Source organism: Phytophthora sojae, assembly GCF_000149755.1.
Source record: "Phytophthora sojae unplaced genomic scaffold PHYSOscaffold_3, whole genome shotgun sequence".
Classification (NCBI taxonomy): domain Eukaryota; phylum Oomycota; class Peronosporomycetes; order Peronosporales; family Peronosporaceae; genus Phytophthora; species Phytophthora sojae.
In genome coordinates, this window is record NW_009258117.1 from 6,958,859 (window position 1) to 6,984,624 (window position 25,766).

Below are 25,766 nucleotides of genomic sequence, written 5' to 3' on the forward strand. Positions count from 1 at the left end.
TACGGGCTCTATCGCAGCATCAAGCTGGGCTTCGAGCCTCGGTTCCACCTGCAGTTCATCGGCGTCATGGTCACGGGCTTCGGCTCCGCCATGTTCCACGGCACGCTGCAGCACGTGTACCAGCAGTGCGACGAGACGCCCATGGTCTGGGCCATGCTCGTGTGGATCTACATCGTGTACAACAACGAGATCGAGGAGCTCCCCATAAAGAACGCCAGCACGTACGTCATCGCCTCCCTGACCACGATCGGAGCCATTTTCACGGTGGTGCACGCCATCTACCGCTTCACGACGGTCTTCCAAGTGTTCTTCGGCGTGCTCGCCGTGCTCACGTGCGCGCGGCTGTGCATGCACTACGCGGAGGTTAAGGACCAGCGAGCGCGCGCGGTGGCGAGGTCCTACGTCACGTCGGCGCTCATCGGCTTCGCCTTCTGGCTCATGGACTACCACTACTGCCATACGCTGCGCGGACTTCCGGTGAATCCTCAGGGCCACGCCTGGTACGTTTGTTGCCCAACCCATCGGTTATGCTAACTATAAGCTGTTGTCACTGGTGCTGCTGGTTGGCTAACTTGTATTTGACGTTGTTGGTGTTCGTCGTCTTTGGCCTGCAGGTGGCACATTTTCATGGGCATCTCGTCCTACCACGGCCCGATCTTCATGCAGTACGTGCGCATGGAGCAGCTCAAGCGGAAGGTGCGCATCCACGACACTTGCCTCGGCATCCAGACCATCGTCGTGGAGGAGAACGGCGCGCCCTCGAGCCCCAAGAAGCCCAAGCAGTTGTAAGAGCCCCAAGGTTTGCGTGCGACACACATCGAGTTCGTTGCCCCCGTTACGACGTCGCCACCATATTAGCGTTAATTAATATCAACCTACATAGCGAGTTAGTGAGCCCTTCATTTGCATTGCCATGCAGGAGCTTGCAGGCGTTTTGCCCCATTGGTCGGACATGCCGCCGCGTGTGTCGTCGGCAAGAAAACGACGGCCACATGTTTATCCCAGCAGCCGTTTTGTGCAACTTATTCGATCTCACACTGAAATGAGTACTTATCTGAGACCATACTTAGTCGTAGTCAACTTCCATCTGAGATGGCGGGTCGGATACTTTCACGGAGCACGCTAAGGTTGAAGGTGACCGTAACGACTCCCCGATATGCCATTTGCACTCTCGCCGCGTTCTTGAGAAGTCGCATCCGCTCGCTCTAATGGCGACCAGCAGCATGCGTTCGCCCGCCCCCGTGGGCTTCTGGGGCCCGCCCACCTCCACCATCGACTGGTGCGAGCTCAACTACGAGCACAGCTTCTACATCGCCGAGTTCTGGAACACCATCAGCAACTCGCTCTTCGTTCTACTGGGGCTCTACGGGCTCTATCGCAGCATCAAGCTGGGCTTCGAGCCTCGGTTCCACCTGCAGTTCATCGGCGTCATGGTCACGGGCTTCGGCTCCGCCATGTTCCACGGCACGCTGCAGCACGTGTACCAGCAGTGCGACGAGACGCCCATGGTCTGGTCCATCCTGGCGTGGATCTACATCGTGTACAACAACGAGATCGAGGAGCTCCCCATAAAGAACGCCAGCACGTACGTCATCGCCTCCCTGACCACGATCGGAGCCATTTTCACGGTGGTGCACGCCATCTACCGCTTCACGACGGTCTTCCAAGTGTTCTTCGGCATCTTGGCGGTGCTCGGGGCGGGGCGGCTCTGTGTGCACTACGCAGAGGTGAAGGACCCGAGAGCGCGCGCCGTGGCCAGGTCCTACGTGACGTCGAGTCTCATTGGCTTTGCCTTCTGGCTTATGGACTACCACTACTGCCACATTGTGCGCGAACTGCCAGTGAACCCGCAGGGCCACGCCTGGTAAGAAGGTTCTGCTGAGGTTGTTGAAGGTGGTTTTGTGCTGATGGTTGTGTTGCCTTCTTTTGGCTGCAGGTGGCACATGTTCATGGGCATCTCGACCTACCACGGCCCGATCTTCATGCAGTACGTGCGCATGGAGCAGCTCAAGAAGAAGGTGCGCATCCACGACACTTGCCTCGGCATCCAGACCATCGTCGTGGAGGACTGCGCGCCTGCGAGCCCCAAGAAGCCCAAGCAACTCTAAATGGGAGTGCTGATCTCTGTCTATTGCCCATGAATCTATTCCACAAACAAAACCCATAAATGAAGTACAGGTTAAAAGCTCCGAGTAATACTGACACCGCACACGAACCCAAGTGTTGCCTTTTTGGTGTTATACTGCAACATGTACCCATATCGCTTAAAACAGGTCATACATATCGTCTATTTTACCCAATCTAATGGAGTCCGCGTCGGCCCTGCTGCAGCTCGTGCGCGACGCCGCTACTAGCGCCCACAGCGCGAACCTGAGCGAGAGCGACCTTGTCCATCATCTAGAGAGCGCCAGGAGCCAGTTGCTACGCGTTGGAAGCGCCGAAATCGCCCCAGAATCGGCCGCGATCGCAGTATGTCACGTGACAAGTCAAGTTGTGGCACATTTGGTGTGTCATCGGCCCCTTTCAGCGAGTGTCAAGTGGCACAAACGGGTGTTCCTGTTAGAGACCGCGGTGGCAAGTGCTGTCACGGCAATTGCGAGCTCTGGGGGTGCAGTAGATGCAGAGTTAGAGGTGGAAATACCGGATAGGAGGGATATCTGCAACAGCTTCAGTTGGCTCTTGCAAAGGCTCTGGAGGAGGCCACCGACGCCGCGACAAGCGGCTAGTATTGTGGCAATCATGGCGAGAATGTGTGTGTTGCTGGGTTGTTGCTGGTTACGGTATGATCGAGTGGGCAAGCTGGACCAGGTGGAAAAGTTGCTCAAAGGGTGCAGCGACTTCTGCCTAACGCACGAGGGGACTGAGAGGCTGGCCAAGCCTCCGCTGTTCCTACTTGCAATGGTGCTTCTGGTGGAGAGGAAGGAGTATCAGAAGGCGGTGGAGTGCTTTAAGGGTGTGGAGGAGAGCTGTGAAGAAGAGGATGGGGTGCTTTTCTATTGGTACGCAGTGGCGTTGATTCAGAATGGAAGGTCAAATGAAGCTGCTACCGCTCTGGATAAGTGCATTCGGGCAAATTACGAGCCGGTGGTGTGTTTGTCACTCCAAGCGTTGGTGAACTTGCAAGCGAGGGATTTTCATGCTGCAGCGAGGCAGTTGCAACGTGTATTGGAGATTGACTTTTCGCAGTCGGGATCGTTCTCTAATTACGCGCTGTTGATGGAGCGCATGGGGAACTTTGAAGCGCAGCAGCAACTGCTGGAGTATGCGCTTGAGTCTTGTACAGATAATAGTGATCGACGCAGTGGTGCAGTTGATGGATCGAGTGTGGAAACTCTATTCGACAAAGCGGACCTCTCCCCGCTGTTTCCTGCCCAATTGACGCGTGTGAACGCATCGAAGATTCACTTTCACTTGGCAATGGCTGCGATGGAAAACGGTGAGCATTCTCGCGTGTAGACCTTGTGACGCATCTAACGATTTATTTGTCGCCCAGGCAATTGGTTCGAGTCCAAGAAGCATTTTGAGGAGCTACTTGCTACTGAAGAACTGCCTCAGTCTACTGTCGTAGTTGCTGAGGCTACGAGAGATTATGTTTATGTGCTACTCCAGGTAAAGACTTTGCTGTGTTAGAATGATAACATCGGATGTTGTTAACGTATTTTGAGTAATGTTGTACATTCTAGTGTAAGCTTCCGTCGCTAGCGCTTAGGACCTGTGAGCACCATCTGCTCAAGTGGGAAGAACGCAGTACAGGATCCACAGCGCTGCTTTCGGCGATCATGGTGCATCTGTACAAAGCGGATGCGTTGCTGTGCTTGGAGCGCGTTGATGAGTGCTATGAGTACCTCAAGTTCATCGTCGAACCGAAGATCCAACAGCAATTACATCAGCGGGGGCCAGCTAGTGCGTCTGATGCAATCTCTCATGAAGTTGCAGCGTGCCACACGCAACTGCTCAACAACTTAGCGGTGGTCACAGTTTGCCGCAGTGGCGTTGACGCCGCCATCTCGCTTCTACAAGGAGGACTCCAGCAGTATCCGGACTGCCTTGCGTTCAAATTTAACCTCGTTCTGCTACTGTGGAGAAAGAATGAAAAAGCCTCTGCGTGTTGTGTGTGGGCAAAAGCTCGTGGGTGGAACCTTCAAAGTGGCGCTCCAAGTCAAGCTAGTCGCGTTCGTCTCTCAACTTTGAATCAAAATGCTGCTGCGTTTACCATTTCGGAGCACGTTCATGACGACGTTGATGGAGAAGAAGGTGTATCGAGACAACAGCTCTTGTATCTCGACGCCTTGATTTTGAACCACATGCACAAGACTCGGGACTCCAAACTGGAAGACCGCTCTCTTCAGTACGTCGAGTATCTCGAGAGTTTAGGCACATCGGAGGTTCCAAGACACGAGGATTGAGAGCGTGAAACTGTGCAACAAGTACAAAGCGCTCTAAAAGAAGAGGTTTCAAGGGAAGTATTATTATTTTCGCACTTCCTGTGCCTGGACTCGGCGCATCGGAAGACCAAGAAATGCCCGGCAAAAGCTCTCGTCGTGCCAAGAAGAAGAACGGAGCCAATGGACCGCTGACAGTGCTAACTCCGGAGCAGAAATGGTGGAGGGCAGTCGGCCGCCTCGCTCAGTTTCAGCTCGGCTGCAGCCTGTTGATGCAGCTCTCTTACGTGGCGTTCCCAGCCTACAACTTCTCGCTGGCGCTGTGGTGTTTGCTGGCGTGTACCCCGTCCTGGAGCGCCAAGTACACGCGTCTCGTGCCGCTGCACATAATCGCCATCAGCTTCTCGGTGGTGACGGACATCGTGTGGATGAGCTTGTGGGTGTCCGGTAAAGTGTTCTTCGACCAGTTCTGCAACGCCAGCGCGGTCTCGATCGTGAGCTGTGGCGGCGCAACGGATCACTTCCCGGGGTGCAGCACGAACCAGTTCGCTCTGTTCACATTGATTCTGAATCTCCTGGCCAAGATCGCTACCGTCGTGAGCATGCAACGCATCCACGCTATCCACGTCGCTAACCGAGCCAAACACCGCAGCCAGGTGGCAGCAGCCGACAGAACTAGCGACACTTCGAGCGCTGCTACGGGTGCTGAGGTGAAACCCTTGCCGGAAGGCGCTAACGCTGCAGGTGCAACTCAAGAACGAACGAATAGCAACGGAAGCTCAGGCTCAAAGTAACAAAACCCCAAGAAAACCGCAGTTTTTTGCTATCGATTAGCACTATCCGAGTCAGTCTCCGGTTGTTCCCACCCTTCCTGCTCTTCTTCGTCGTCTACCTCCTCTGCTCTTGCAGTGGGTAGAACACTGTCGTCACTTGAAATGTCCTCGGGGATTTCTGGTGTAATGTTCCCAGATGAATCCGCCGTGCTTGCAGCTTCTGGCGTCGGACTTGTTTCCACTACTGTCTTTGAAGGCTTTGGCACGGGTTTAGAGACAGCAAATGGGTCGACCATGCGGTCATCGGGGAGTAGCGACACCAGGCCGTGGTCGTTGCAGACAACCACGAAAGCCTCCATGGACAGCGCGAAGGATTGGTCGACTCCACCCATTAGAGCCTCGCGGAACATGCGCAGGATGCGGCGGTCGCTGAAGTGCGGCTTGCGCTTGCGAATTATGGCGCCGAACTCGTCCAGAGTCAACACGCAGTCGTGGTTCACGTCGCCCTATAAATTTTACCGTAAAACATCGTTAGCACCATCTTACCAACTCCGTAAGTTTTGAGCTGATAAAGTGATCTTACAGCGTCAAAGAGTGCGGTCAAGTCCCTCTTGATGCCATCGCGTCGCTGCTCGAGTGCGTCCATCAGCAGTTTGAGCACTTTGTGCACATCAACCACAATCCGAGGAGGTGGAGGCCGCTGAACACTCTTGTTGGCTTCAGGTGCGTGAATTGAGGAGGAAGAGGAGGAATCAGGCTTTTCACTTGCGAGCATAACACGTCTCATCTCGGCTCGAACTGCAAGACGGTTGCCCGATATCTCCATGATGTTGTGGCCATCGTACATTGCCGTATTGTGCTCGACCTACCAGTACGAATTCGTTAGTTGCACACGACAAATGACTTGATAAATCCAAGCACGAACCTGTCGACAGTAAGATGAAATGCTGTCCTCAGGTAGACAGCTAATATACCACCGCAACACGTTGATAGCATGGTCGAGAGGCACCCACTTTTTCGTCGGTTCGACTTGTACGACGTGCTCTAAGCCCTTAGTAGCCCCACTTTCTTCGCTTTTGTGAGCTTTCTTGCCTTTGAGAGGCGATCGTGGTGGTGGCCGCAGTAAATAATGCCGCGCTTCCAAGAACACGTGAAGGAAACTTCGATCTAGGTATCCATATCGCCGTGGACCCTTAGTAGTGGAATCACAGGTAGTTTGAGAAGCGCTGCTGCTGGTTTTCTTCTTGCTAGTTGCGTCGAGCTTTGGAGCTGAGTCGGTGTGAAGATCATCGGGGTCTTCTTCTGGACTTTTGAGCACATTTGACAATCGAGCAAACAAGCGAACGTGCGAGTTGCGCTGATACGTGTTCTTGATCGAGACCAAAAATCGATACAGGCCGATTTCAGCGCATTGGCGCAGGCCGTGCGTCTTCAGGAAGTACTCACAAATGAATCTAGGCTGTTAGTAAAAACAAGAGAATAAATAAAAATCTGCGATCAGCGCGTTTAGTTCTACAAAACATATTGGGGTTGCCTGTCGTACAAGTTCTTCCCGTGCCACGCCATCAGCTTCATCCGCCCTGTCAGACACAAATTTGTCGTCGTAGATGGCCTCGATCAGGGAAATCACCTGCTCCAGCGAGTAAAAAGGAAATGCAACGACCGACTTGGGCAAGTTTGAGAGGAATAGCACAGTGTGGCTTGGCAACTCCCTGGGAAATGCGCGAGAGCGGTGAGATTTTAAGGTTTTCAACTCGCTTGGAGAATAATTACGCACCATTGCTGCTCAATGCGGTCAATTCGCTTAGCCACTTTTTTCGTGTGCTTCTTACCCTTAGCAACAGACCAGACATCCACATCCTACTCACGCCCATGTCATACTCAGATTTTGCTCGTACAAGTTCGAAGATGAGTCAAAGTTGCCGTTCGGTACCTACCTCACTGCTGCCATCTTGCGGATATTTCCCAAAAGGGTTTGTTTTGGCTGCTTTTGGAATTGGGCGGCCGCCGCAGTTCTTGCAGGCGACAAACGCGTTAAATCTTCGCCACATCATCTTGTGCAAAGCGTTTTTCGATACAAAACGCGGGATTCCGTCCTGTTCGATTGAAGTACATAGCGTCAGTAAGTACTGAGTTGCTGCAATATTGCAATATTTGTACGATCAGAATTTGGGTTTCACCTGGACATCCCACAGCCCATCGTCATCCACTTCGGTTTGTGAGGACCGAGATTCGTAAACGACTGGAGGAATCGCAACAATCTCTTCCAGTTGTTTAAGCGTAACCTCTTGTTTGACAATGAATCGGTCCTTCTCTCGAACGGTCCGTCTAAACAGAAGCATTTATCGTCAGTAGTAAACTAACATTTTGCTTCGAAGTGCTCTCGCCAAGACATGCACCTGAGGTCGTTAATGAGCTGTTTGTGCTGAGCTTGCAGCTAAAATAAAAAACGATTACCTGTGATTAGTAGGATAAAGTTCAGTGTATGGAACAGTCAAGTTGTACCTCTTCTCGGAGCTGCTTCTGGTACTCGATCATTTCTTCGTGAGTTTTCTAACAAATAATTCTCTGCGTTAGTGCTAGCAGTTAATATACCAACAGAAAAGACCCCGCAGCAACCGCACCGTCAGTTGGGCAAAATCATCCCGCAACTTGCGTTCCAGCACTCTTTGTAGAGTTGTTGCATGCTGCAGCTGAAGAATTTGCGCCTCAAGCTCACGTTGATTCCCTAGTTCTTTCTCAATCTCCTTCATCTGTCCTCGATAGTCCTGCAGTTCAATCTCCCGAGCGCGATGGATGATCTCCCGCGCAGCCATCTTTTTGTTAATTTTCACGCACTCCGCGCACTTTCGTTCGTATTTTTCACGCCAGAGTTCGGCTGTCGCTCGGTCCTCTCTGCGTTGCGCCTCAGTTCGTTGCTCATACTCCCAGTACAGTCTCAGCGAAAGCTCAAGCAGCTTCTCAAAGAGCTTCAGGTAGCTCTCCTCGATGCGGAAAAGTGTGTGGCCCAGCTCTCGACGATGTCCCATCGTGGTCTGAGCCACGTCCTTAAACTGCGCCGACAACACGCGCACCGAGTCAATAGCTCGGAGAATTTCCGGATCGCGCTGGACACGTTCAAGCTCTCGCTGTTGAGCTTCAGGGTCTCTCTGCAGCAACGCGCGTGGTAGATATCGACCTGTGACACGATGACACAACGCACTGGCGTACGTAAAGAGCTCCGTATTCTCCGCCTGTTCTAGTCGTTCTGCATAACTTTCCAATGAAGGAGCCACTTGCACGGGCGAGGCGAGCTCCTTCTTCACCAACTTCGGCGCAGCAGGAGGATTTCCATTGGTTGGCGACAATGCATCGTTCTTCCCGGGTCTAGGCAGTGACAGAGGCCCTAACGTTGTCGGTGAGATCGGTAAAGTCGCCTCCGTCTTCTTCCCCGTCTTCTGGTTTTCAGGCAAAATATCAGTGATGGAGAATTGAACCGGTCGCCGCGATGGTCTCAGCTGCTCTTCATGCACTAGCAATGCCTCGGCGGATATACTTGCGCTCAACGCTTGCCTCTTCTTCATCGTCTTCTCCTTCTCCTTACCCGCCGGCAACGCCGACGGGGAGGGTGGCAACAAATTAAAGTCACTTCAACTCACGGTACGTGCGGATGCCAAAAATAAATTGAAGAAGTCCCCAAATTAACCACAAATAATCAGCTGAGCTCCTCCTCAGTCCCCATGGATCCGAGTATGGAAATGGAAAACCGAGTAAATGCCTCGAGTGTCGGCGTAAACCGCGAAAAACAAACCTAGCAGGTTTTATTTTTTAAGCGCTATTAGTTTTCCTCTCTTGGAGTCAGATCAAGTGGTACGCCGAGCTATCAACACCCAGATCTCCCGCATATCTCCATCTAGCACGCCTTGGCAACAGGGCGGTAGACGTAATACTTGGCATCCGCCGATTGTCCCTTGCAACGGTAGTCAAAAACATCTTTGCGGGCATCGGGGAATTCGCAGCACTTCTGGTTGCCCTTCCTGCCATAAACGATCGCGCCGCCAGTCTGGGCGCAGGCCTTCGTGGTGAAGTCGGCGGTCAAGAAGCCAGAGCTCTCGTATCCCATGCCAAAGTCTACTCCAGCACACTGTCTGAGAGCACCGTCACTGAAGGTGGAGGTCAGTAAAGGCGGCATGTGAGTCAAAGTGTCAAGCAGTACTTACATGGGCACCAGCAGAGCGGCGAGGGCAACAATGACGGTCTGAAGTTTCATTTCGAGGAGCGTGTGGAATTCGGTTCGTTGAGGGCGGTGGAGTTATTTTCGAAATGAGCGGCAGCAATGACATGTTGAGAGCCAACAACGCTACAATAGATACAGCACAAAGGAATGCCAACAGTATTGGCAATGTACCTATTTGTCTGTATCTATCGTGCTATCGTGACGACAGGTGGCAACGCCAAACACGAAAATCACGCCAAATTTGGGATACCGTCGCGCAGACAACCTGGGGTCTGAAATTAGTAGGGGTTATCACGGTTAGAAAGTATGTTTGGTGTAGGTCTTCTTGACCAATCAGATCGCATCAAATGTATTGTTTTTTTTTTGCTGGTGAAACCTGCTGGCAAAAAAAAGAGGGAAGTTTGAGTTGGGCACAAAGAATCCAGTTGATTGGCTGAATAAATGGGCGAAGGTTTGATTCGATTCGCCTAAACAAATCGTCGAATAGGAGCACAGAGTGGTATGCCTAGTAAAATAAACTTACTGTTACTTTCCAACCGTGATAACCCCTACTGTAGATGTATATATATTTTTTAATAACGTTGAGGTGTATTGAGTTACTGGCCTTGTGGCCGAACTTCTAATCCCCCTTCCATCCTCAAGAGCAAGAGGAGTGGGTTTGATATGTAAGATGTGCATGTCCCTATAAGCTAAGCCGTGGCTTCGCTTAGAGAGAAGAGGGCATGAGGATTTCTTGTCCTGTGTTCGTGTCTGCCCATTTCCTGTAGTCATTCATCAAGAAGCTGAGAACGCCCGGGTATCGTCGTTCCACCAGGTCCCTATTCATGGGTTCATCCTGCTGACTTCGTCTGGAATCCATAGCGAGGTTCGCAAGACAATCTGCCATCTTGTTGTGGCAACGGTAGTGATGTCTCCATGAAGCTACGCGCACCGAGTCTGCTAGGCGCCGTGCTCTGTCATAAATAGGCTGTAGCACCCGAGCTTTTGGCCGCCTGCGCTCCCGTATCATCCGTAAGACGAGTTGACTATCTCCTACTATGTGCACCTGTTTGAGTTTGCACTTGTCCACGTGGTGTAGCAATCGGAGCAATCCGTTGAATTCTGCGAAATTGCTTGTACACGTAGGACGTAGCAGCGAGATGCTGCTCAACCAGACGATTCATGGTACCCCGCATTCGTCGACCTGGATGAGTACACTTCCACTTCCGCCTGGTCCAGGATTTCCACGCGATCCTCCATCGAAGAAGCCAACATAGTGCTCGGGCTGCGATGGACTCTCTCCCGGAGATACGATGTCGTCTGAGTTTTGTTGGCGCAGACGCTTCCTCGTGTCCATGGCGCTGGCCCAGTCGCCCGCATTTTTCCTATCTAGTTGGAATGTTGAAGCCACAATATCAAAACCGGTCTGTAGCCGAGCGTGAAAAGAGGCGTCCCGTTCATTTGTTGCTCTTCCTGCCGCAGTCGTGTTGTAAATCATATCCACGCGGGCTCACCAAATCGACGCTAGCGTTTCTACCACGGCAAAGCTCCAATATTTGTTGACGACAGCATGAACTGCATCCGTAGTCTGTAACTTGTGCAAACGGGAGTTCTGTCTTACCCACTCCATTCCGTAACGCACGCATTTCCCAGGAGGATATTTCAGTCTACATGAGAAGATTTCGGTAATGCTCGGTGCATTGGACTCAGTATCAAGCTGCGCAAAAATGCTTCGAGTAGTCTTCCACCTCCTTTGCGCGTACGGGCATTCCCAAAAGACATGAGAAAGCGCGATGTTGACGTGATGTGTGCATTCCGCGTGGGGGCATGCTTGGCGCTTGAGCGGTGGGACCCACAGCGACAAAGCACGGAGTTTGAGTCTATACAGGAGTGAGTGCTGGTATGAGGAGGTGCCTGGGATCGAGTTTGCGGCCACCTTGCCGTTCTGGCCCATGTGACTGCCAAGCGAGTCACCAGTTGGTGCGACGGACACCCCGAGAAAAGTGGCTATAGCTTGATCTAACAGTGGTGGAGTGGTATGCTCCAGAACACTAGGCTCCATAGAGCCCCATGTGTGAGTTACGACATGCGCCGGTCCGTCACTAAGCAGGAATTCATGGTGTGGGTCTGGTGATTTGTGGCTGACAATAATGTCATTACTCCTGAGCTTCGTAAGAGCCACCCCAGGAAAAATTGCCAGTATCACTAACGAGAGATCACGGACTTGATGCGCAAGTTGGGACGCCATCGGATATGCAAAATTGCTGCATTTCCACTTGACAACGCCCGGTTTCACCAATTCCCAGTTAAAAACATCAATTACTCTGGACGAAGCCGGTGCCAGTAGAGAAAAGCGTTTGCACATTTTTTCAAGCTGCCCCGTAGTCGTAAAGAGTGGCAGATCGCGTAGTTTCAGCTGCTTTACGCTGTCTCCGACAAAGCGACCGAATCGTTCTTCTAGGAAGCGTGCGTAAGTCTGAACTCCGACGAGTATTGAACGGAGATCACACACTAACTCGCCATTTATCCATCGTGTTGTGACACCGTGTCGCTTTCGAAACTTAGCCAGCAATACGGTCTGTCCGCTGATACTATTTTCCGGGAAGGCTGGTGCTAGTGAGCGCGCCACCCAGACGCTACCATTTGTCCACATCGAATTTCGGAGATTTTTGGGGGTCTTCCTGCGCCACACTGGAGTGATCATCGTCTCTGTTATACCGTCCTGCGAGCGCAAAATATCCCCAACCACTCTGATAATTCCCGAGCTCTCGAGAGCCCAGTCGCCTACGGTTTGCGCGCTGAGGGCATGTAGCTCTACACTTAGGTTAGGCATTGCCAGTCCACCTTCTTTTTTGGAAAGTTCGAGTACTTCTGCAGTCACCCAGCCTTTTACCGATGAGTGTGGAATCGCAAAAGAGCTGCACCATATAAAGTGCTTAAGCCTCATTTCCGCTTCCCTCACGATGGCAGCCGTGGGCCACGCGAGTTGCGCTAGTTTTGGTATGATAATAGCGTTGGCAATATCCACACTCGCTGCGCAGTTGAGTTCGTTTTTTCCACGGCAAGTGCTAGTCGAACAGTTAGCGCCGCAAAAGCTTTACTCCATGCCGTGGCTGTAGTATCTTCACTTCCAGCCCAATGACCCAAGTATCGGCATTCTTGTTCAGCAATTATGGGCATGCCAACATTCATTTCACGAGCAGGGTTAGCCTGAAAACTTCCGAGGGGGATCGCAATTGATTTATTGACGTTGACTTGGAGCCCCGACCGCTCTGAGAAGCGTCCCAACGCTGCGATAATTTCGGCTTGCATGTTCCGGTGCTTGATATATATTGCAGTGTCGTCAGCATATCCAGCAACGTGAAGTCGATAAGCTCCGGTTTGCCGATGTAGCATGATGCCACACGCATCTGCCGTTGCCTCGAGTTCGTCATAGAGGAGGTCGACAGCTAGAATAAAGAGTAAGGGAGCGAGTGGGCAGCCTTGTCTTATGCCTCTAGTAACTGGTATTGGCGCCGAAGGGTATCCATTAGCGAGAAACGTGGCTGTTGTATTGGCGTGCGTCACTTCGACCATGCGGCAAAATTTGGGCGGGAACCCTTTGGCCCGTGGCACTGCCAGCAAGTAGTGACGATCGAGTGTATCATACGCTTTAGCGAAATCGAGTAGGAGTGCTTGAGCGTCTAGAAGTTCTGGGTTGGTTTTGCAAACGCGCTTTGCCGCCTCGAACAAGTTGATAGCGGTGTGTATTCTTCGGCCGGGAACAAACCCAAATTGTGTTTCGTGGACCAGCTTCGAAATGTGAGAGCGCAGTCTTCGTGTGAAGATGCGGGTCAGGATCTTGTAGTCGGAGTTTAGCAAGGCTATCGGTCTATAGTTCAGCGGCAAGCTCGCATCTCCTTTTTTCTTAATACTGAAGATGTAGCCTTGCTGGAAGCTCGACGGAAAGGCTCCTTCCTCTATCCATCGACTGTATAAAATCGTCAAAAGTGGCACCAGAATATCACAATGATCCTTGTACCAGTCGTTGCCAAGTTTGTCTGGGCCTGCGGACTTCCCGCGCTTGCACTTGCGAATGGCTGCCTCCATTTCTGCTTCTGTTATTTTGTCATCCATATCTCTCAGATCGTATTTGGCCCACCCTTTCTTCAGCCGCTCCACATATTCATCGATAGATTTGACGTCCACGCTACCGCTGTTCATTACAGGAAACCACGCATCTGCTAAAATATTAGCTTTGTCCGCAGGATCCCGTTTCGGTTGCAGTCCGCTCTGCTTGAGATCATGAATAATGTTGTCACTAAACTTCGTGCATATTCTGCGAAAGAAAAACTTGGGGTTGGATTTTCCGGTCCAAGTGTACTGACGCGTGAGGTTCCGCCTCCGCAGTCTTCTGCGTTGTTGTTGTATAGCTTGAAGTTGCTCAAGCAGCTGCTCTCTTAGGTCCGAAGCTCCGTTTTCCCTGCTTTCACACTTCTTGAGTTTCGTTAGCACTCTTCGTATGCGCTGCCGAAAACCTCGAGTCATCTTGCGTCGACATTGACGCTTAAGCTTCCCGAGCCCATCTGCTAGCCCCTTCTTGAAACGATCACAGCTCTCAGCCAAACACGGGGCGTCCACTTCGTCCACTATTTCGTGTACGTGCTTGTGAAAATCACCGATTCGAGAAGAAATTAGATGTTTAGCGGCGGCAGTCATGTATTCAGGCATGGGGTAAATTTTTGGCAGGCGTTTGATGCGCAGCGGTTTTTTGGGACTTTGCAGCTGGAGAGCAACACCGTAATGGTCCGAGCGAATTGGACACCCGATCTCGCTCACTTGCTTAATCCACGGCTGCATTCTTGCTGCAAGGTACCACCTGTCTATCCGACTTGAGCCTACCCTCTCATGTGCAAGCTTGTAGAAGTAGGTATGATGGTCAGCCGCAAAATCGTTCCTTGCTTTAGGGTCCATATCGCCCGGCTTCAGGTGGTCCACAGCGTCAACTAAATGTAGCGATTCCAGCCATTGTTGCAACGCAGCTCGTCCTGCGTCTCCGGTTCTAGCGCTCGTTCTCCTATCGAAAAATGAATCGGTGACGCGGTTGAAGTCTCCCACTACTACGAGCTTGACGTTGTCGGGGACTGGAATGTCGACAAGCCGCTGGAAAAATAGCTTGCGCGCCTTGGGATCGGATGGGGCATACAAATTCATTACGAGTAGCTCTTCCCCCTGCAGACTGCACCTAACGAACTGCCTATAGGCCGTCCACAGATGTTGGCTCCAAGGTTGCGCGTTGCGGATTGCCCCGTGCGGGTTGATTAAGATTGCAACGCCTCCATGACGAGGCCGCTTATTCCTCTGCCCGGCATGAGCGGGTGTCCAGAAGGAGACAACCGACCGTGAACTCTGCTTGTATCCCCACACCGTTTTATACTGCTGCTCTGCAAAAGCCGATTCCACCTCATCCAGGTGTGTTTCTTGTATAATCACTAAATCATTGAGTCCATTACGCTGCTGCTCTCGAAATCCTTGAAATAATTGCGGGAGCTGCTTGGTATAAGATGCAAGGCCACCCACATTTTGGGTAACCATGCTGTAAGTAAAATCATCCGGGGAAAGGTCGCTCTTCTGCGTTCTCGCTCCTTGTTTTGTGTTGGTGGTGCTGATCCTTAGCTTTGGCCGAACCTGTCGAAAGCATCTCCGAAGCTGCTTGCTTCTCTGAGTTTCCGACACGTGCGGAAAGAAATCTCATATCGAGGTCTGGATCTGGACCTGACGAGATTTTCCTCCTGTGGCAACTTTCAGCACTGTAGAGAGGTCTCGGGCTGCTTTGTGCCCGCCTCTGCTACATTATTGGTACCATGAATACCAAAGGTGCTCGTTGTTGTATCAGTGGAGCCGGCCGAAGAAGAGTCGGCCATTTCTCCTGCTCGCTGCCGTGCTCTGGTTACCGCATTGGATGCCGTGCGTGCGAGCGTTGCTTGAGCTAAGTTGCCTCCAACCTTGAGCGTAAAACCTTTTTCTGTTAGCGTTGCTTGATGGGCCTTCGTCATGGAGCTGTACCCTCTCGAATCTAGGAGCCCGGTCGGAAGAGAAGAGAAAGTCACTGCTTTGTAGTGGTTCTTAATAACTGGTGGTGAGTTCTCGCTGCCTATGTGAACCGAGCGTGTAAGTACAATCATGACAGGACGAACTCCTTTTCCTCGTAGAGTTTCCAGCAGTTGTAGCCCCTTGTCGGCATGAATGTTCGCGAAAAATGGGATGTCTTCTGCTTTTCCGTGGCGGTCTACTTTTCGATACGCATACATTCCGAGGTATGTGCCACCATCCTGGTGCACATCTAGTACATATACCGGCTCTCGTAGAAACAGAGTTGCCCCATGCAGAATCGTCATATTCACCCAGCAGCTCTGCGGAACGGGGATATCTACGCTGCGCCTTCGCTCTGAGTCCCAGTACATGAGTAAAGCGTCCGCGTTCGAGTGTGTCGTCGTCGGAGTGGTGCTCGATGAATAACTGGTTCCTTGTTCAGTTGCAAGATCAATTACCTTTGCCTCCACAAGTGGATTTATTCTCGCGAGCAGCACATTTAGGATCTTTCTCTTCCACATTGTTGCCTCCTGTATGGTTTTTGGCGTCATATCGAGCACGTCATTTTCAACGTTGTGCGCCGCCGCATAGATCGCTAGCCACCCACACTGCCCATTAGCTTCTACGTCCGTGATCTTCCCCCCAATCGCGTTGAGCCATACCTGGAGATCGCGTTTTGTCTCGGTTAGATTTTCACCCACGCATTCCACGTCTTCATCTTCATCTTGCGTTTCCAGGAGGACCGAAGGTGTCGGCCCACTATCCATCTCCGTCTTCTCCAGATCCGTTCCCTTATTCACCTCATCTTCAGAAGGTAGATGCGGTGCGTCCCGTTCACCGGCAAAAGCGTCAAAAAAAGAGATTGTTGCTTTAGCGCTTTCGGCTCCGCGGCCTGTTGTTTGGTTGGCGACAGAGATGCCACTGAGCACTCTTGCGTTTTGGAGCCTTGACGCGATATTTTCTTTTGTCGTCTTCCTGAAAGTTGCTTAAGTACGCGCCGATGCTGCTCATGGGTAGCAGCGTCTCTTTCGTGAAGTGGCCTCCCATCGCCTTGGTTCCGGGGCGCAACCTCTTGCAGTTCAGCCTCAGTGTTGGCGCGTGCGCGCTGTTGTTGTAGCTGGACCGGGATGGGTTTGCTTGCCTTGTACGCAACAGGTTTTTCCTCATCCAAAGTGGCCTCTGCGTCCGTCTTGGTGCTGGATTGAGCTGTCTCCAGCAAGCGTTCTCTGGTTTCAGGGGTTGCGGCGTTCTTGTCGCTCGAGCTATCGCCTTCCATTTCAATGTCCGTGTCTACATGGCCGTCAGCTTTCTTCGCTTCGTCGGCCCCCATTATGGTCTTGTCATGGTTATCTGAGGGACCCATAACCCTATCATCATTTTCCACATTACCTGGGGTGACCTCCTGATCTTCCTGGTGCTTCAGTTTCGTCTCCGTCGAGCACGGTTTGGTCTCCGGTACGCCCCAACGAGCAAAAAAGTCAAAGAGCTGGTCAACGTTTTGGATTGAGGGACCAACCGATGCGATCTCCCTTTTAATCGAAGGGCTTGCTTCCTGCGGCGCTATCTTCAGCGTGCGTTGATCTGCTGCCTGCTTGCAATTTTCGGACTGAGCGTTGCATCGCATCTGGGAGTGCCACTTGCTACTACACTTCACACAGGGCAAATTAATGTGTACATCGCTCAGGTGAATCAATAGGTGAGTTTTCGGGAGGTGAATGCGCGTGTGCTTGCTGAGCACCAGCGGGCATATTGGTCCCTCGATGATAACTTCCCATGTCGCCCCGGCTCGTTCAGTTTCGGGTGTTTGATCGATTTCACTTGCAGTTTGAGTTCTTTCATTAAGAGCTCATACATTTCGAGTGGCGAGATCTTACCACGAAGCAGCAATAGTGAAAACCGGAAGTGGTCGAGTCGGAGGACAGCGTTCGGGCGTTGATACCGGAGTTCGTTGTAGTCCACCAACTCAAGTCCTTTTCCATCAAATGGGCAAATCATTCCACTCCAACGCTGAGCCGCTCGTCGACTACGGAAGTAAAAGCTCACCACTCTGGTTTCTTGATTCAGTTCCAGTCGGGCTAAGTCTGCTTTCAGCAGTTGTACGTGTTGTTGTTGTTCAGCAACAGCAGCGGATCCTGCATCGATTAGTTGGAAAAGCGTGCTTTGGCTCAGCCGATCGCGAACAAAATGACCTGGCATGAGACGCCCATATAGAGCGTACTGCTGCCCTTGCAGCATTTCCATGAAGATCGCCATCTGGCCAGGCGTGAAGACCTGCAAAAGGAAAGCCGGGGGGTTCACCTCGTCGAGGCGTCGGGACAACAGCATATTAAGATTTTCACGTTTCGCATCGGTCATCGGTCTTGGCTGCATCAGTGGCTCCGCTTGGTCATTTCCAGGTTGCTCGCTACCTGAGGACTTGGCATCAGCTGGGAGTACACCACCGCTACCAGTCTGAAGTGCGTCTTTGTAGCTTCTAGACGGTCCGATAGATTTTGCGGGCATGTATGTTGTTGGGGCCGGTTTGTTAGAGAAGACGAAGAACTGGATCCTGTTGTCGAGCTCCTTCTTCGTGATCCTTTCAATAATCACCCAGTTGTACAGTGTTCTCGCTAGGCTAAGCGCTTCACTCTCGTTAGCGTAGTCCCAGGAGCCTGCGTATTTTGAGTAGCGTTCACGCAGCTTTGCTGGCATATCATCCGCCCATTCATTAAGCAGGGCCGTCTTTTGCTCCTCGTTCTCCATTGAGTGTAGACTTGCCTTGAATATCTCGAAACGACGTTGCCGGCCAAGCTCTTGAATTCTGACCGCCAATTGGTACACATGCTTAGGCTGGGCGGTGTAGCGCAGGTATTCGATCAGTTTGAGGAACGACGCCCTACGGTCGCCATTCTCTTCCCCAGCTTTAGTCGGTTTGCGCGGTAGTGACGTGTTTCTGGGAGATTGTCGCGTCTTGGGCTTCGGGTTTGCTTGCGCTTTTTCGTCCTTGGTGCCATCTCTCTCGTTCACGCTCGTTGCGGCGGCTACCTTCAAGTGCTTTTTCGTCTTTCTGCTCGCATGAGTGCTCCACTCGCTTTCTCTCGACTTGACCGCAGAGTCGTCCGGAGGGCACTCCCGCTCACTGCCTGGCGATGCCGGAGATGTTCCTCCTGGAACACAGTTCATGCTCGCATTCGCATCCGGCCCCATGGCTCCGTTCGCCAAGGGACTCCCTGGGTTTAGTGGTTGGTCGGGCGGCCGACCTGGTTGCTTCATGGGGTCTGGCTTAGCTTCTTCCTGAGTTTAAGAACCCAGGCCACGCGCCTCTCCACGCGTAGAGCTCTGCCGTGTTCTCAGCTAGGACGAAGGGTCACTTGGTCTGGCCGAGGATCTTTGAGAGTGGCTACTGTAGATGTATACCATTTCAAGGTCAAATTGAGAGGAATCGCGGTTCATATCAAAAATTGAGAAAACCTGAAATACCGTATACATCTATCATCTGACCATCTTCGAGATTAGATAGCATTTGACTTGCCCATTACAGACAATCCTCTTTGGAGTGATATCCCGAATAGCGATACCCTCTGGTTAGCACTAATAAAGGCTCTCCCGATGACCAATGGTGTACAAATTCAAGTTAAAACATCCTCCAACCTCCGGATAGTGTTTAGTGATACGAGATTAAGCTTTATCACTATCCAGAGACCGTTAACTATGTGAATGTCCATTCCGTAAAGCATGCCGGGCAAAGTTTCACCACAACGTGGGTCGCTTGCGACCATGAATGGATTCAGGTCCTCTGGGTTCGCGCACATATTATTAAGTTTGACATGTTTGTTATTCTGGAAGTGTATTTATCATATCAGCATGGCGTTAGACTAGATTTCGCGTTGTAGCTGCCTGTGAAGTACTCACAGTTCCATTTGAATAGTGGATAGCGTATCGTCACGCTTCGTGCCATATAGTTGTAAATATTATAGCATCCAGCACAACAAATACTTTTATCCAGTGCTTTAACCACGTATCGAGTGCAATACAAGCTCGCAAGTACGCATTATCACTACACTGGAATGCTGAAACGATATTGTACCGTCGTTGTGGTACAGATTTAGATAGTGATGCCTCTGGATTATGATAAAAAGTGGTCTAAAGGCTATCACTACGTCTGTACCGTGTGGTATGTGTTTTAAAACACATAATGGGCAAGTCAAATGCTATCAAATCTCGAAGAAAATCCCTCCGGAAAGCCTTTTCTTGGATCCTCTAAATTTGATTTTGGCGGCTCTCTACAGTATTTGAACCGCGATTCCTCTTAATATGACCTTGAATTTCAAGTTGAAATTGTGTACCAACCGCCGCCGGCTGGTTTGAAAGTTGCAACCACACTACCCCAGAACAATCATTACAAATGTGATTACAATGATTACAAATGCGATTAATGTACAACTGGTAATTAGGGGGAGGGTCTAAGGAGGGAGAGGGCCATTTTCAAAAAATGGGCATATTGTCATGTTGAAGGGGGACGGACACTCGCGCATTGGCTCTCGTCTGCGGACTCGGCCAGGCGCGGTGTCTAGAGAAAAAAATATCGGGTTGCAGCGCTCGCTGTGCTCGCTCGCGCAGACCAGCCCCGCCTTATCGGCGGGCGTTGGAACGAGTGAATGCACTGAGTGAGAAATGCGCTCGCATCCGCTCGCCCTCGCCCATTCCTCAACAGATCAGAAGCTGACAAACAACGGACCCATTTTCCAAGTTGGTGATACCACGCTCGGGCCCTCCTGAGGGCTAAAGGTGCTGTCATGGAACACCCGTCGGCGAGACCAGGGTTGGTCCTGTCAGACTCCTTTTGGTCGACACCACCACTGGTGAATCGGCTCCTATTCAACGTCGTAGTGAGTCTGGGTAGCGATCATACCACGTACGAGTAGGCGAGGTGATCCAGTATAATCTAGCATGGGGCTTGCGACCAAGCTCTGATGGTACCCAGGCAACTGCTTTGCTTGTGTAGATGGACTAGTATTAATATCATCGTATTCAAGAAGAAGATACGTGTTTTCTCTTGAAAATTCTGGTTGTTCGAGAATCAACCTCACTAAAAAGACACAATAGTTGACGTAGCGAAGTTGTAATTGGCCTACTTTGGCTCACTACATTAGCTTACACGTGTGCGCGTGTATGTGAGGAAGCGTAGCTTAGTTTAAATTAGAGTTAATTATCCTGGTAGTGCTTCGGTTACGAAGTATGGACAGCCCAACCAGGATTAATTCGATGCACCTGATATGTGGCGCACATGAAGTAAAAGTATACTGAAATCAAGTAAAATCAGATAATAATTTCAGAAATCGCATGGTTTCTTGAAATTCACGGAAAAGTAGAGTTTTTTTCGGTGGAGTGCCAAACTAGTTGAGTAGGATATTTGTTTCCAGAGATTACGGGTAAATGTTAAGTACGACGGTGCCAGCTCTGAAAGGTTTGGATGAAGGAGGACTGGTCTTTGCCGATAGCAGAATGCTCGGTGTTCTAGTTGGTATGCAAGTGGCTTGTGCAGCGATATTTGATCTATCTACTAAAGCGCGGAGGGTGTTCGGCGCGCTGCTACCAAGATAGAATAATTCTAAAGTCTAATACATATTCAGCACTGTGCGCCTACGATAGCATGAGCGATGGCGAGATGATGAAGCATCTATTGTAGTCAAAATCACTCGATATGAACTGACACAAAGTAAATTTTCGGACTGTATGAGGACATATATCGATTTTTTATCTGAAAGGTTATGCCGCTTCGTTCAAGTCAACAGAATCAACAACCCGTTCGCCTGTTCAAGTACACGGCAAGTTTGACAGCTCGGTGGAGACCAACGATGGCGGTCTGGTGGTGAACAGGGAGGTGATCCACGTGTTCGCGGCGCGCAGCCCGTCGCCCGTGGGACAACGTCGGCGCCATGTATGTGTGCGAGTCGACGGGCGCGTTCGCGACGCCGGACAAGGCCCACGCCCACTTCGAGGGCGGCTGCTAGAAGGCGGTGAACTCGGAGCCGCCCAAGAACTCCACGCATATGTACATGATGGGCGTGAACCACAAGGAGTACGATGGATCGGCGCCCGTGGTGTGGAACGCGTCGTGTACGAGGTAATCAACGACCAGTTAGGCTCGAAGCGGATGCTTCTCGTGGTGCTGTTGGTGCTGGGGGCTTCGGAGGTGGCGCTGGCGGTCTTGGCCGAGCGGGCGGCCTCAGTGGTGTCGACTTTCGAAGCCGGCCAGTCAAGAGTAAAAATAATTTCAATTCTACAATTTTTTAGTCGCAGATGCTGCGGCTGCGAAGCAGGCGCAGCAGATGCGTATAGTATCGATAGTGTTTCTATAATGCGTAGTCGGCGTATTGTATTCTCAGTTTATTTAATTCGCAAGTGACTTAGTGCGCTGCATTGCAAAGTGCCAGTCACCACGGCAAGCTCTCAACCACGTTGAACGCGGATGCGTGCAAGTATACTCCAAATAATACTTTCAAATACTTTCAGCACTTTGAGTCGTCGTTGTGAGCGTGCCGACCTCTATTGAAGTGCATTCGCCGGCAGGCAGGACTGAAGTGCTTGAAATATGCAATACCAGCCCAAACCTCTAGTACTCGGGCCTCCGAGTATAGATTAATCTAAATAAACGATCCAAATAATGTTGTTGGGTTAAAATGAGAACTGCTCTTTTTGTTTTATGTTTCTGACTTCCTCTAAATGTAATATTCTAAGATAGGAATCTGCCAACGGCTGGTTGGCAGAATTCCAATGCTATGCATGCCGCTCATCGGCTAAAAGATGCTGCTCTCAGCCAATAGGAATCCTAAGTCTCTATGGACCACCCGTCGTGGTGGTCGTAAATGTATGTAGCCTTTGGTGTGTCTACACCAAGGTCGAGAAAGTCTTTCGAACCTTGTGCGTGTAACCTTGTTACAGAAGTAGAATGACATTGAGTGTCGGGTACAGACTGAAACCTGTCGGAAACGTACAGGCGAGTCATACTTCGAAGTAATTCGTCAGCGTGAAGTATAACTCAACCGGAGATTGTCCTCGAAGGTTCCTCTGTAGTCAACGACGCCGTTGACTTCGAGGACGGCGACGTGGAGATGGAAGAGGGTGAGGCCACTTCTAGCAAGCGCAAGGAGTCTATCGACAGCGATAGTCTCGACCCGCATGCCGGGTCGAGACGCCCTCGTGAAGGAGATGACTCGGACGCTTCGAGCTCCAAGCATTCGCGCGGCGAGAACGAAACTCCGCTCTCTGCTGCTGGTGCTTTAAGCTCTCCATGTGATGTGGCGACTTCAAGCTCTCCGCACGCTGCTCAGGCAGCGCGCGGTCCGTGGATGCCGTCTGCGTCAGAGATAGCAGCCCGTGTTGGCAACACTGTGCCTCCAAACGAAATCCTGCTGTACGTATGCAGCGGTATCCACGACGATGCTGTTGCGGAGGAGCAGCACGTTGATCCGTTAACGAATCAAAGGCGCGATTATTACATCGGGCTCTTCCACGAGCTCCGGTACTTCTCCAGCAAGAAGACCTCTTCTCGCAGCAAAGTGCCTGAGTGGCAGGCACTTTGTCAAAGTTGGAACGCTTTTGTTGACAACTTCAAAAGAAGCCGGCTGCTTACCGCGAGCGGGTTAGGCATGCCCGTGAACGCTTCGAGACATTCTCGACGCGCGGGAGGCTGGAGCAGCTCCACAGATCCTCTGTGGACGCTGGTATTCCATGCGCTGTGCCCGAAGGCCATCAGTGCACGTTGTGTCTTCCGGGTGCGGCGCGCTTGAGCGACCGCGACCTAAACGGGTACACGACGATTCGTGTACCTGCGAGCCTCAAGGATCTCCGTGCCAAGTTCTTGGCACGCGAGGAACGCGACGATCGTGGGACTTCGGGCGCTGTAGGTGACCACAGCGCTCGCACTACCTTCGCGTCGGCAGTGCGTGGTGAGCTTCGTACGCCCTCACCATTTCCGGAACGTCCTGCAGCAGGACGTCCCGCGGCTCCCATGTATCTTGGTGGGGCGGAAACCCTCTCCAACGAATACGAAAACGAACCGGATGCCGGTTCGTTTTCGGGATACTATGGTTCACAATGCGCTCAACAAGCCAGCGTGTTGAGCCGCAGGCGTCGCGGATCGGAGGCGGCGGTGGTGGGAACACGCCCCGGGTATGGTCATCCTGGGGTTGACCTTGGTCCGACGCTCGAGGAGCGGGTCGCTGCTGTGGAACAGCATCAGAGCCGGGGGTTCGCCGCTCTGAAGCAGGAGGTGGCGATCCTGAGGGCTCAAGTCGCTCAGGGTTCGCAGACCGCGTCGGACATCTCTGTCGACGTGGGAGGTCGCGTCGCACGCTTGGCCCAGCGCGTTCACGCGCTGGAGCAGAGGTTCGCTCCCGCTGGGGCTTCCGCTTCGGGCCAGCCGAGCTAGGTGGCTCGTGCTGCCGGTATGGCTTCAGCCGCCCGACATAAAAGGTAGGATGGAGGCGCATGCTAGATGGAATATCTAGCGTGTAGGCGTTGCCATGCCGTGCCAACACCGTGAACGGCCCGATGAAGCGCGGAGCGAGCTTGCTCGCCCCGAAGTCGGAAACTGCATGTTTAGGCAGGTTTTGAGTTGCTAACAAAACCAATGAACCCTTCTTGAATTCATTAGTGTTGCCCCTACCAACATTGTCTGCGTTCAGCTTCTGTCGGTCGACAGAAGCTGCAATAGCGTCTTGGACAAACTGATGACGGCTTGTCTGCGCTGCACGAAGTTGATTGCGTCCGAGCTGAACTCGTTCAGCTCGCTTCCAGCAGTAGGCCCTGCCTCTGCGTTGGTCTTCGTGGTGTATGTGCCCTGCACAGACAAGCTCTTCTTCTTCTTGATCTTGTCAGTGTCTGTGCCCCGCACAGAAACGTTCGTCGTGCGCTTGTCGGCGTCTGTGCCCTGCACAAACGCGGTTCTTGGTTTTACTTCGTGTCGTTGCGGCTGTTGCGTCGCAGTCGTAGATCCCCCCCACTTAAGGAAGGAGCCACCATCCCGAGTAGACTCGGGAGGCGTGGGTGCCTGATGGCATTCACGTAGAACGGTGTATGCCCGGTCGAGGCATGCACCGAGTTGTTGATGGCGAATTCCGCCATCGGTAGGCACTCGCTCCAGTGTTGGAACGAGTGAGCGTAGCTCTTAAGCACGTCTACGAGCACGCGGTTCACGCTCTCGGTCTGCTCGTCCGTCTGCGGATGGTCCGCAGTCGACATCGAAAGTTGACTCCCAAGAAGTGTAAACACATCTTGCCAAAGGTGTGCAGTGAAGCGCGGGTCTCGATCCGACACAATGTCGATCGGCATGCCGTGGTGTTTGAACACCATGTCAACGAACAGACGTGCCGTCTGTTTCAAAGTCACCTCAGCGGGTACCGCAGCAAGATGTACCATCTTGCTGAAGCGGTCAACAAAGACCACAACGCCCGTGTTCCCCTGGCTGTCCGGGGGAAGACCGAACACGAAGTCCAAAGACATGGACTGCCAACACTCCGACGGAGTCGGCAGTGACTGCAAGGGAGCCTGCGCGAAAGGCGCAGGCTTCACACGTTGACAAACCTCGCAAGCACGGACGTACTTGCGCACCCATTTGTACTGGTGGGCCCAGTAGAAGTCCCGCGTGAGAAGAAGGTATGTCTTCTCACGGCCCGGATGCCCCGCAGTCGGTGCATCGTGATACTCGTACATGATCCTGAGTCGCAGGTCATGGTCATTGGGCACGACTGCACTGTAGAGTAATAACCCGTCGTGCACCCGGTAACGGTGTGCACGAGCACGAAGATGCTTCGGCAGCTTCTGACGAGCTTTGACAGAAGGCGCTGAGCCGTAGGCCAGCAAGAGCTTCGCGTCCGCGTCGTGCGCGTACGCGACCTTCACGTCGTCCAACAGTGACGACGTCGGGGTGCTCGACCGCATAGCGTCAATGGCATTGACGTCGGCATCAGTCGTGGCGTAGTCAGGTCGACGCGAAAGCGCGTCGGCCATCACATTGAGTCTTCCGGGTTTGTACTCAACCCGGAAGTTATACTCTGCGAAGAATGAGAGCCATCTCGCCATCCGTTGCGAGATGTGCGGCGACTTCACAGCCGTCCGCAACGACGCGTGGTCCGTATAGACCACGAACGGTTTGCTTCCGAGTAGATACATTCGGAACTTCGCGAGTACGTACTTCATGGCAAGGAGCTCCTTGTCATGTACCGGGTAGTTGCGCTCAGCTGGCTTCAGCTGACGCGATTGGTAGTAGACGACACGATCACGACCCTCGTGATCGTGCTGCATCAACGACCATCCGATTGCGAAGTCGGATGCGTCACACACAACGTGGAATGGGCGATC

The 25,766-nt window shown here is 52.1% G+C and overlaps 9 protein-coding genes across 9 annotated transcripts; 3 read left to right on the forward strand and 6 right to left on the reverse strand.

The window, feature by feature from the left end:
* Positions 1-457: 457 nt before the first annotated feature.
* Positions 458-1,944, forward strand: PHYSODRAFT_285618 (hypothetical protein). The gene has a single exon (XM_009525919.1). The coding sequence runs from the start codon at positions 1,209-1,211 to the stop codon at positions 1,866-1,868; it is 660 nt and encodes a 219-aa protein (XP_009524214.1). The 5' UTR covers positions 458-1,208; the 3' UTR covers positions 1,869-1,944.
* A 1,185-nt stretch (positions 1,945-3,129) lies between these two features.
* Positions 3,130-4,172, forward strand: PHYSODRAFT_557536 (hypothetical protein; the record flags this gene model as incomplete). Its single annotated transcript, XM_009525920.1, has 3 exons — positions 3,130-3,436; positions 3,494-3,609; positions 3,684-4,172. Coding segments are annotated over exons 1-3 (825 nt in total), but the record flags the coding sequence as incomplete, so codon positions are not given.
* A 347-nt stretch (positions 4,173-4,519) lies between these two features.
* Positions 4,520-5,176, forward strand: PHYSODRAFT_313674 (hypothetical protein; the record flags this gene model as incomplete). The annotated part of the gene is made up of 2 exons (XM_009525921.1): positions 4,520-4,986; positions 5,161-5,176. The coding sequence occupies 2 exons, from the start codon at positions 4,520-4,522 to the stop codon at positions 5,174-5,176; spliced, it is 483 nt and encodes a 160-aa protein (XP_009524216.1).
* A 29-nt stretch (positions 5,177-5,205) lies between these two features.
* Positions 5,206-8,718, reverse strand: PHYSODRAFT_488355 (hypothetical protein; the record flags this gene model as incomplete). The annotated part of the gene is made up of 10 exons (XM_009525922.1): positions 5,206-5,661; positions 5,739-6,020; positions 6,081-6,347; positions 6,501-6,614; positions 6,699-6,863; positions 7,093-7,251; positions 7,336-7,464; positions 7,661-7,708; positions 7,780-8,410; positions 8,501-8,718. 10 exons carry the CDS (start codon positions 8,716-8,718, stop codon positions 5,206-5,208), a joined length of 2,469 nt encoding a protein of 822 aa, XP_009524217.1.
* Positions 8,719-9,047: 329 nt separating this feature from the next.
* Positions 9,048-9,404, reverse strand: PHYSODRAFT_496158 (hypothetical protein; the record flags this gene model as incomplete). Its single annotated transcript, XM_009525923.1, has 2 exons — positions 9,048-9,282; positions 9,355-9,404. 2 exons carry the CDS (start codon positions 9,402-9,404, stop codon positions 9,048-9,050), a joined length of 285 nt encoding a protein of 94 aa, XP_009524218.1.
* A 6,098-nt stretch (positions 9,405-15,502) lies between these two features.
* PHYSODRAFT_394162 (hypothetical protein) lies at positions 15,503-16,090 on the reverse strand (the record flags this gene model as incomplete). The annotated part of the gene is made up of 1 exon (XM_009525924.1): positions 15,503-16,090. A coding segment is annotated over one exon (588 nt), but the record flags the coding sequence as incomplete, so codon positions are not given.
* A 1,021-nt stretch (positions 16,091-17,111) lies between these two features.
* Positions 17,112-17,747, reverse strand: PHYSODRAFT_489536 (hypothetical protein; the record flags this gene model as incomplete). The annotated part of the gene is made up of 1 exon (XM_009525925.1): positions 17,112-17,747. One exon carries the CDS (start codon positions 17,745-17,747, stop codon positions 17,112-17,114), a length of 636 nt encoding a protein of 211 aa, XP_009524220.1.
* A 129-nt stretch (positions 17,748-17,876) lies between these two features.
* On the reverse strand, positions 17,877-18,290 carry PHYSODRAFT_415819 (hypothetical protein; the record flags this gene model as incomplete). Its single annotated transcript, XM_009525926.1, has 1 exon — positions 17,877-18,290. A coding segment is annotated over one exon (414 nt), but the record flags the coding sequence as incomplete, so codon positions are not given.
* A 2,941-nt stretch (positions 18,291-21,231) lies between these two features.
* On the reverse strand, positions 21,232-21,668 carry PHYSODRAFT_285621 (hypothetical protein; the record flags this gene model as incomplete). Its single annotated transcript, XM_009525927.1, has 1 exon — positions 21,232-21,668. A coding segment is annotated over one exon (297 nt), but the record flags the coding sequence as incomplete, so codon positions are not given.
* Positions 21,669-25,766: the final 4,098 nt, after the last annotated feature.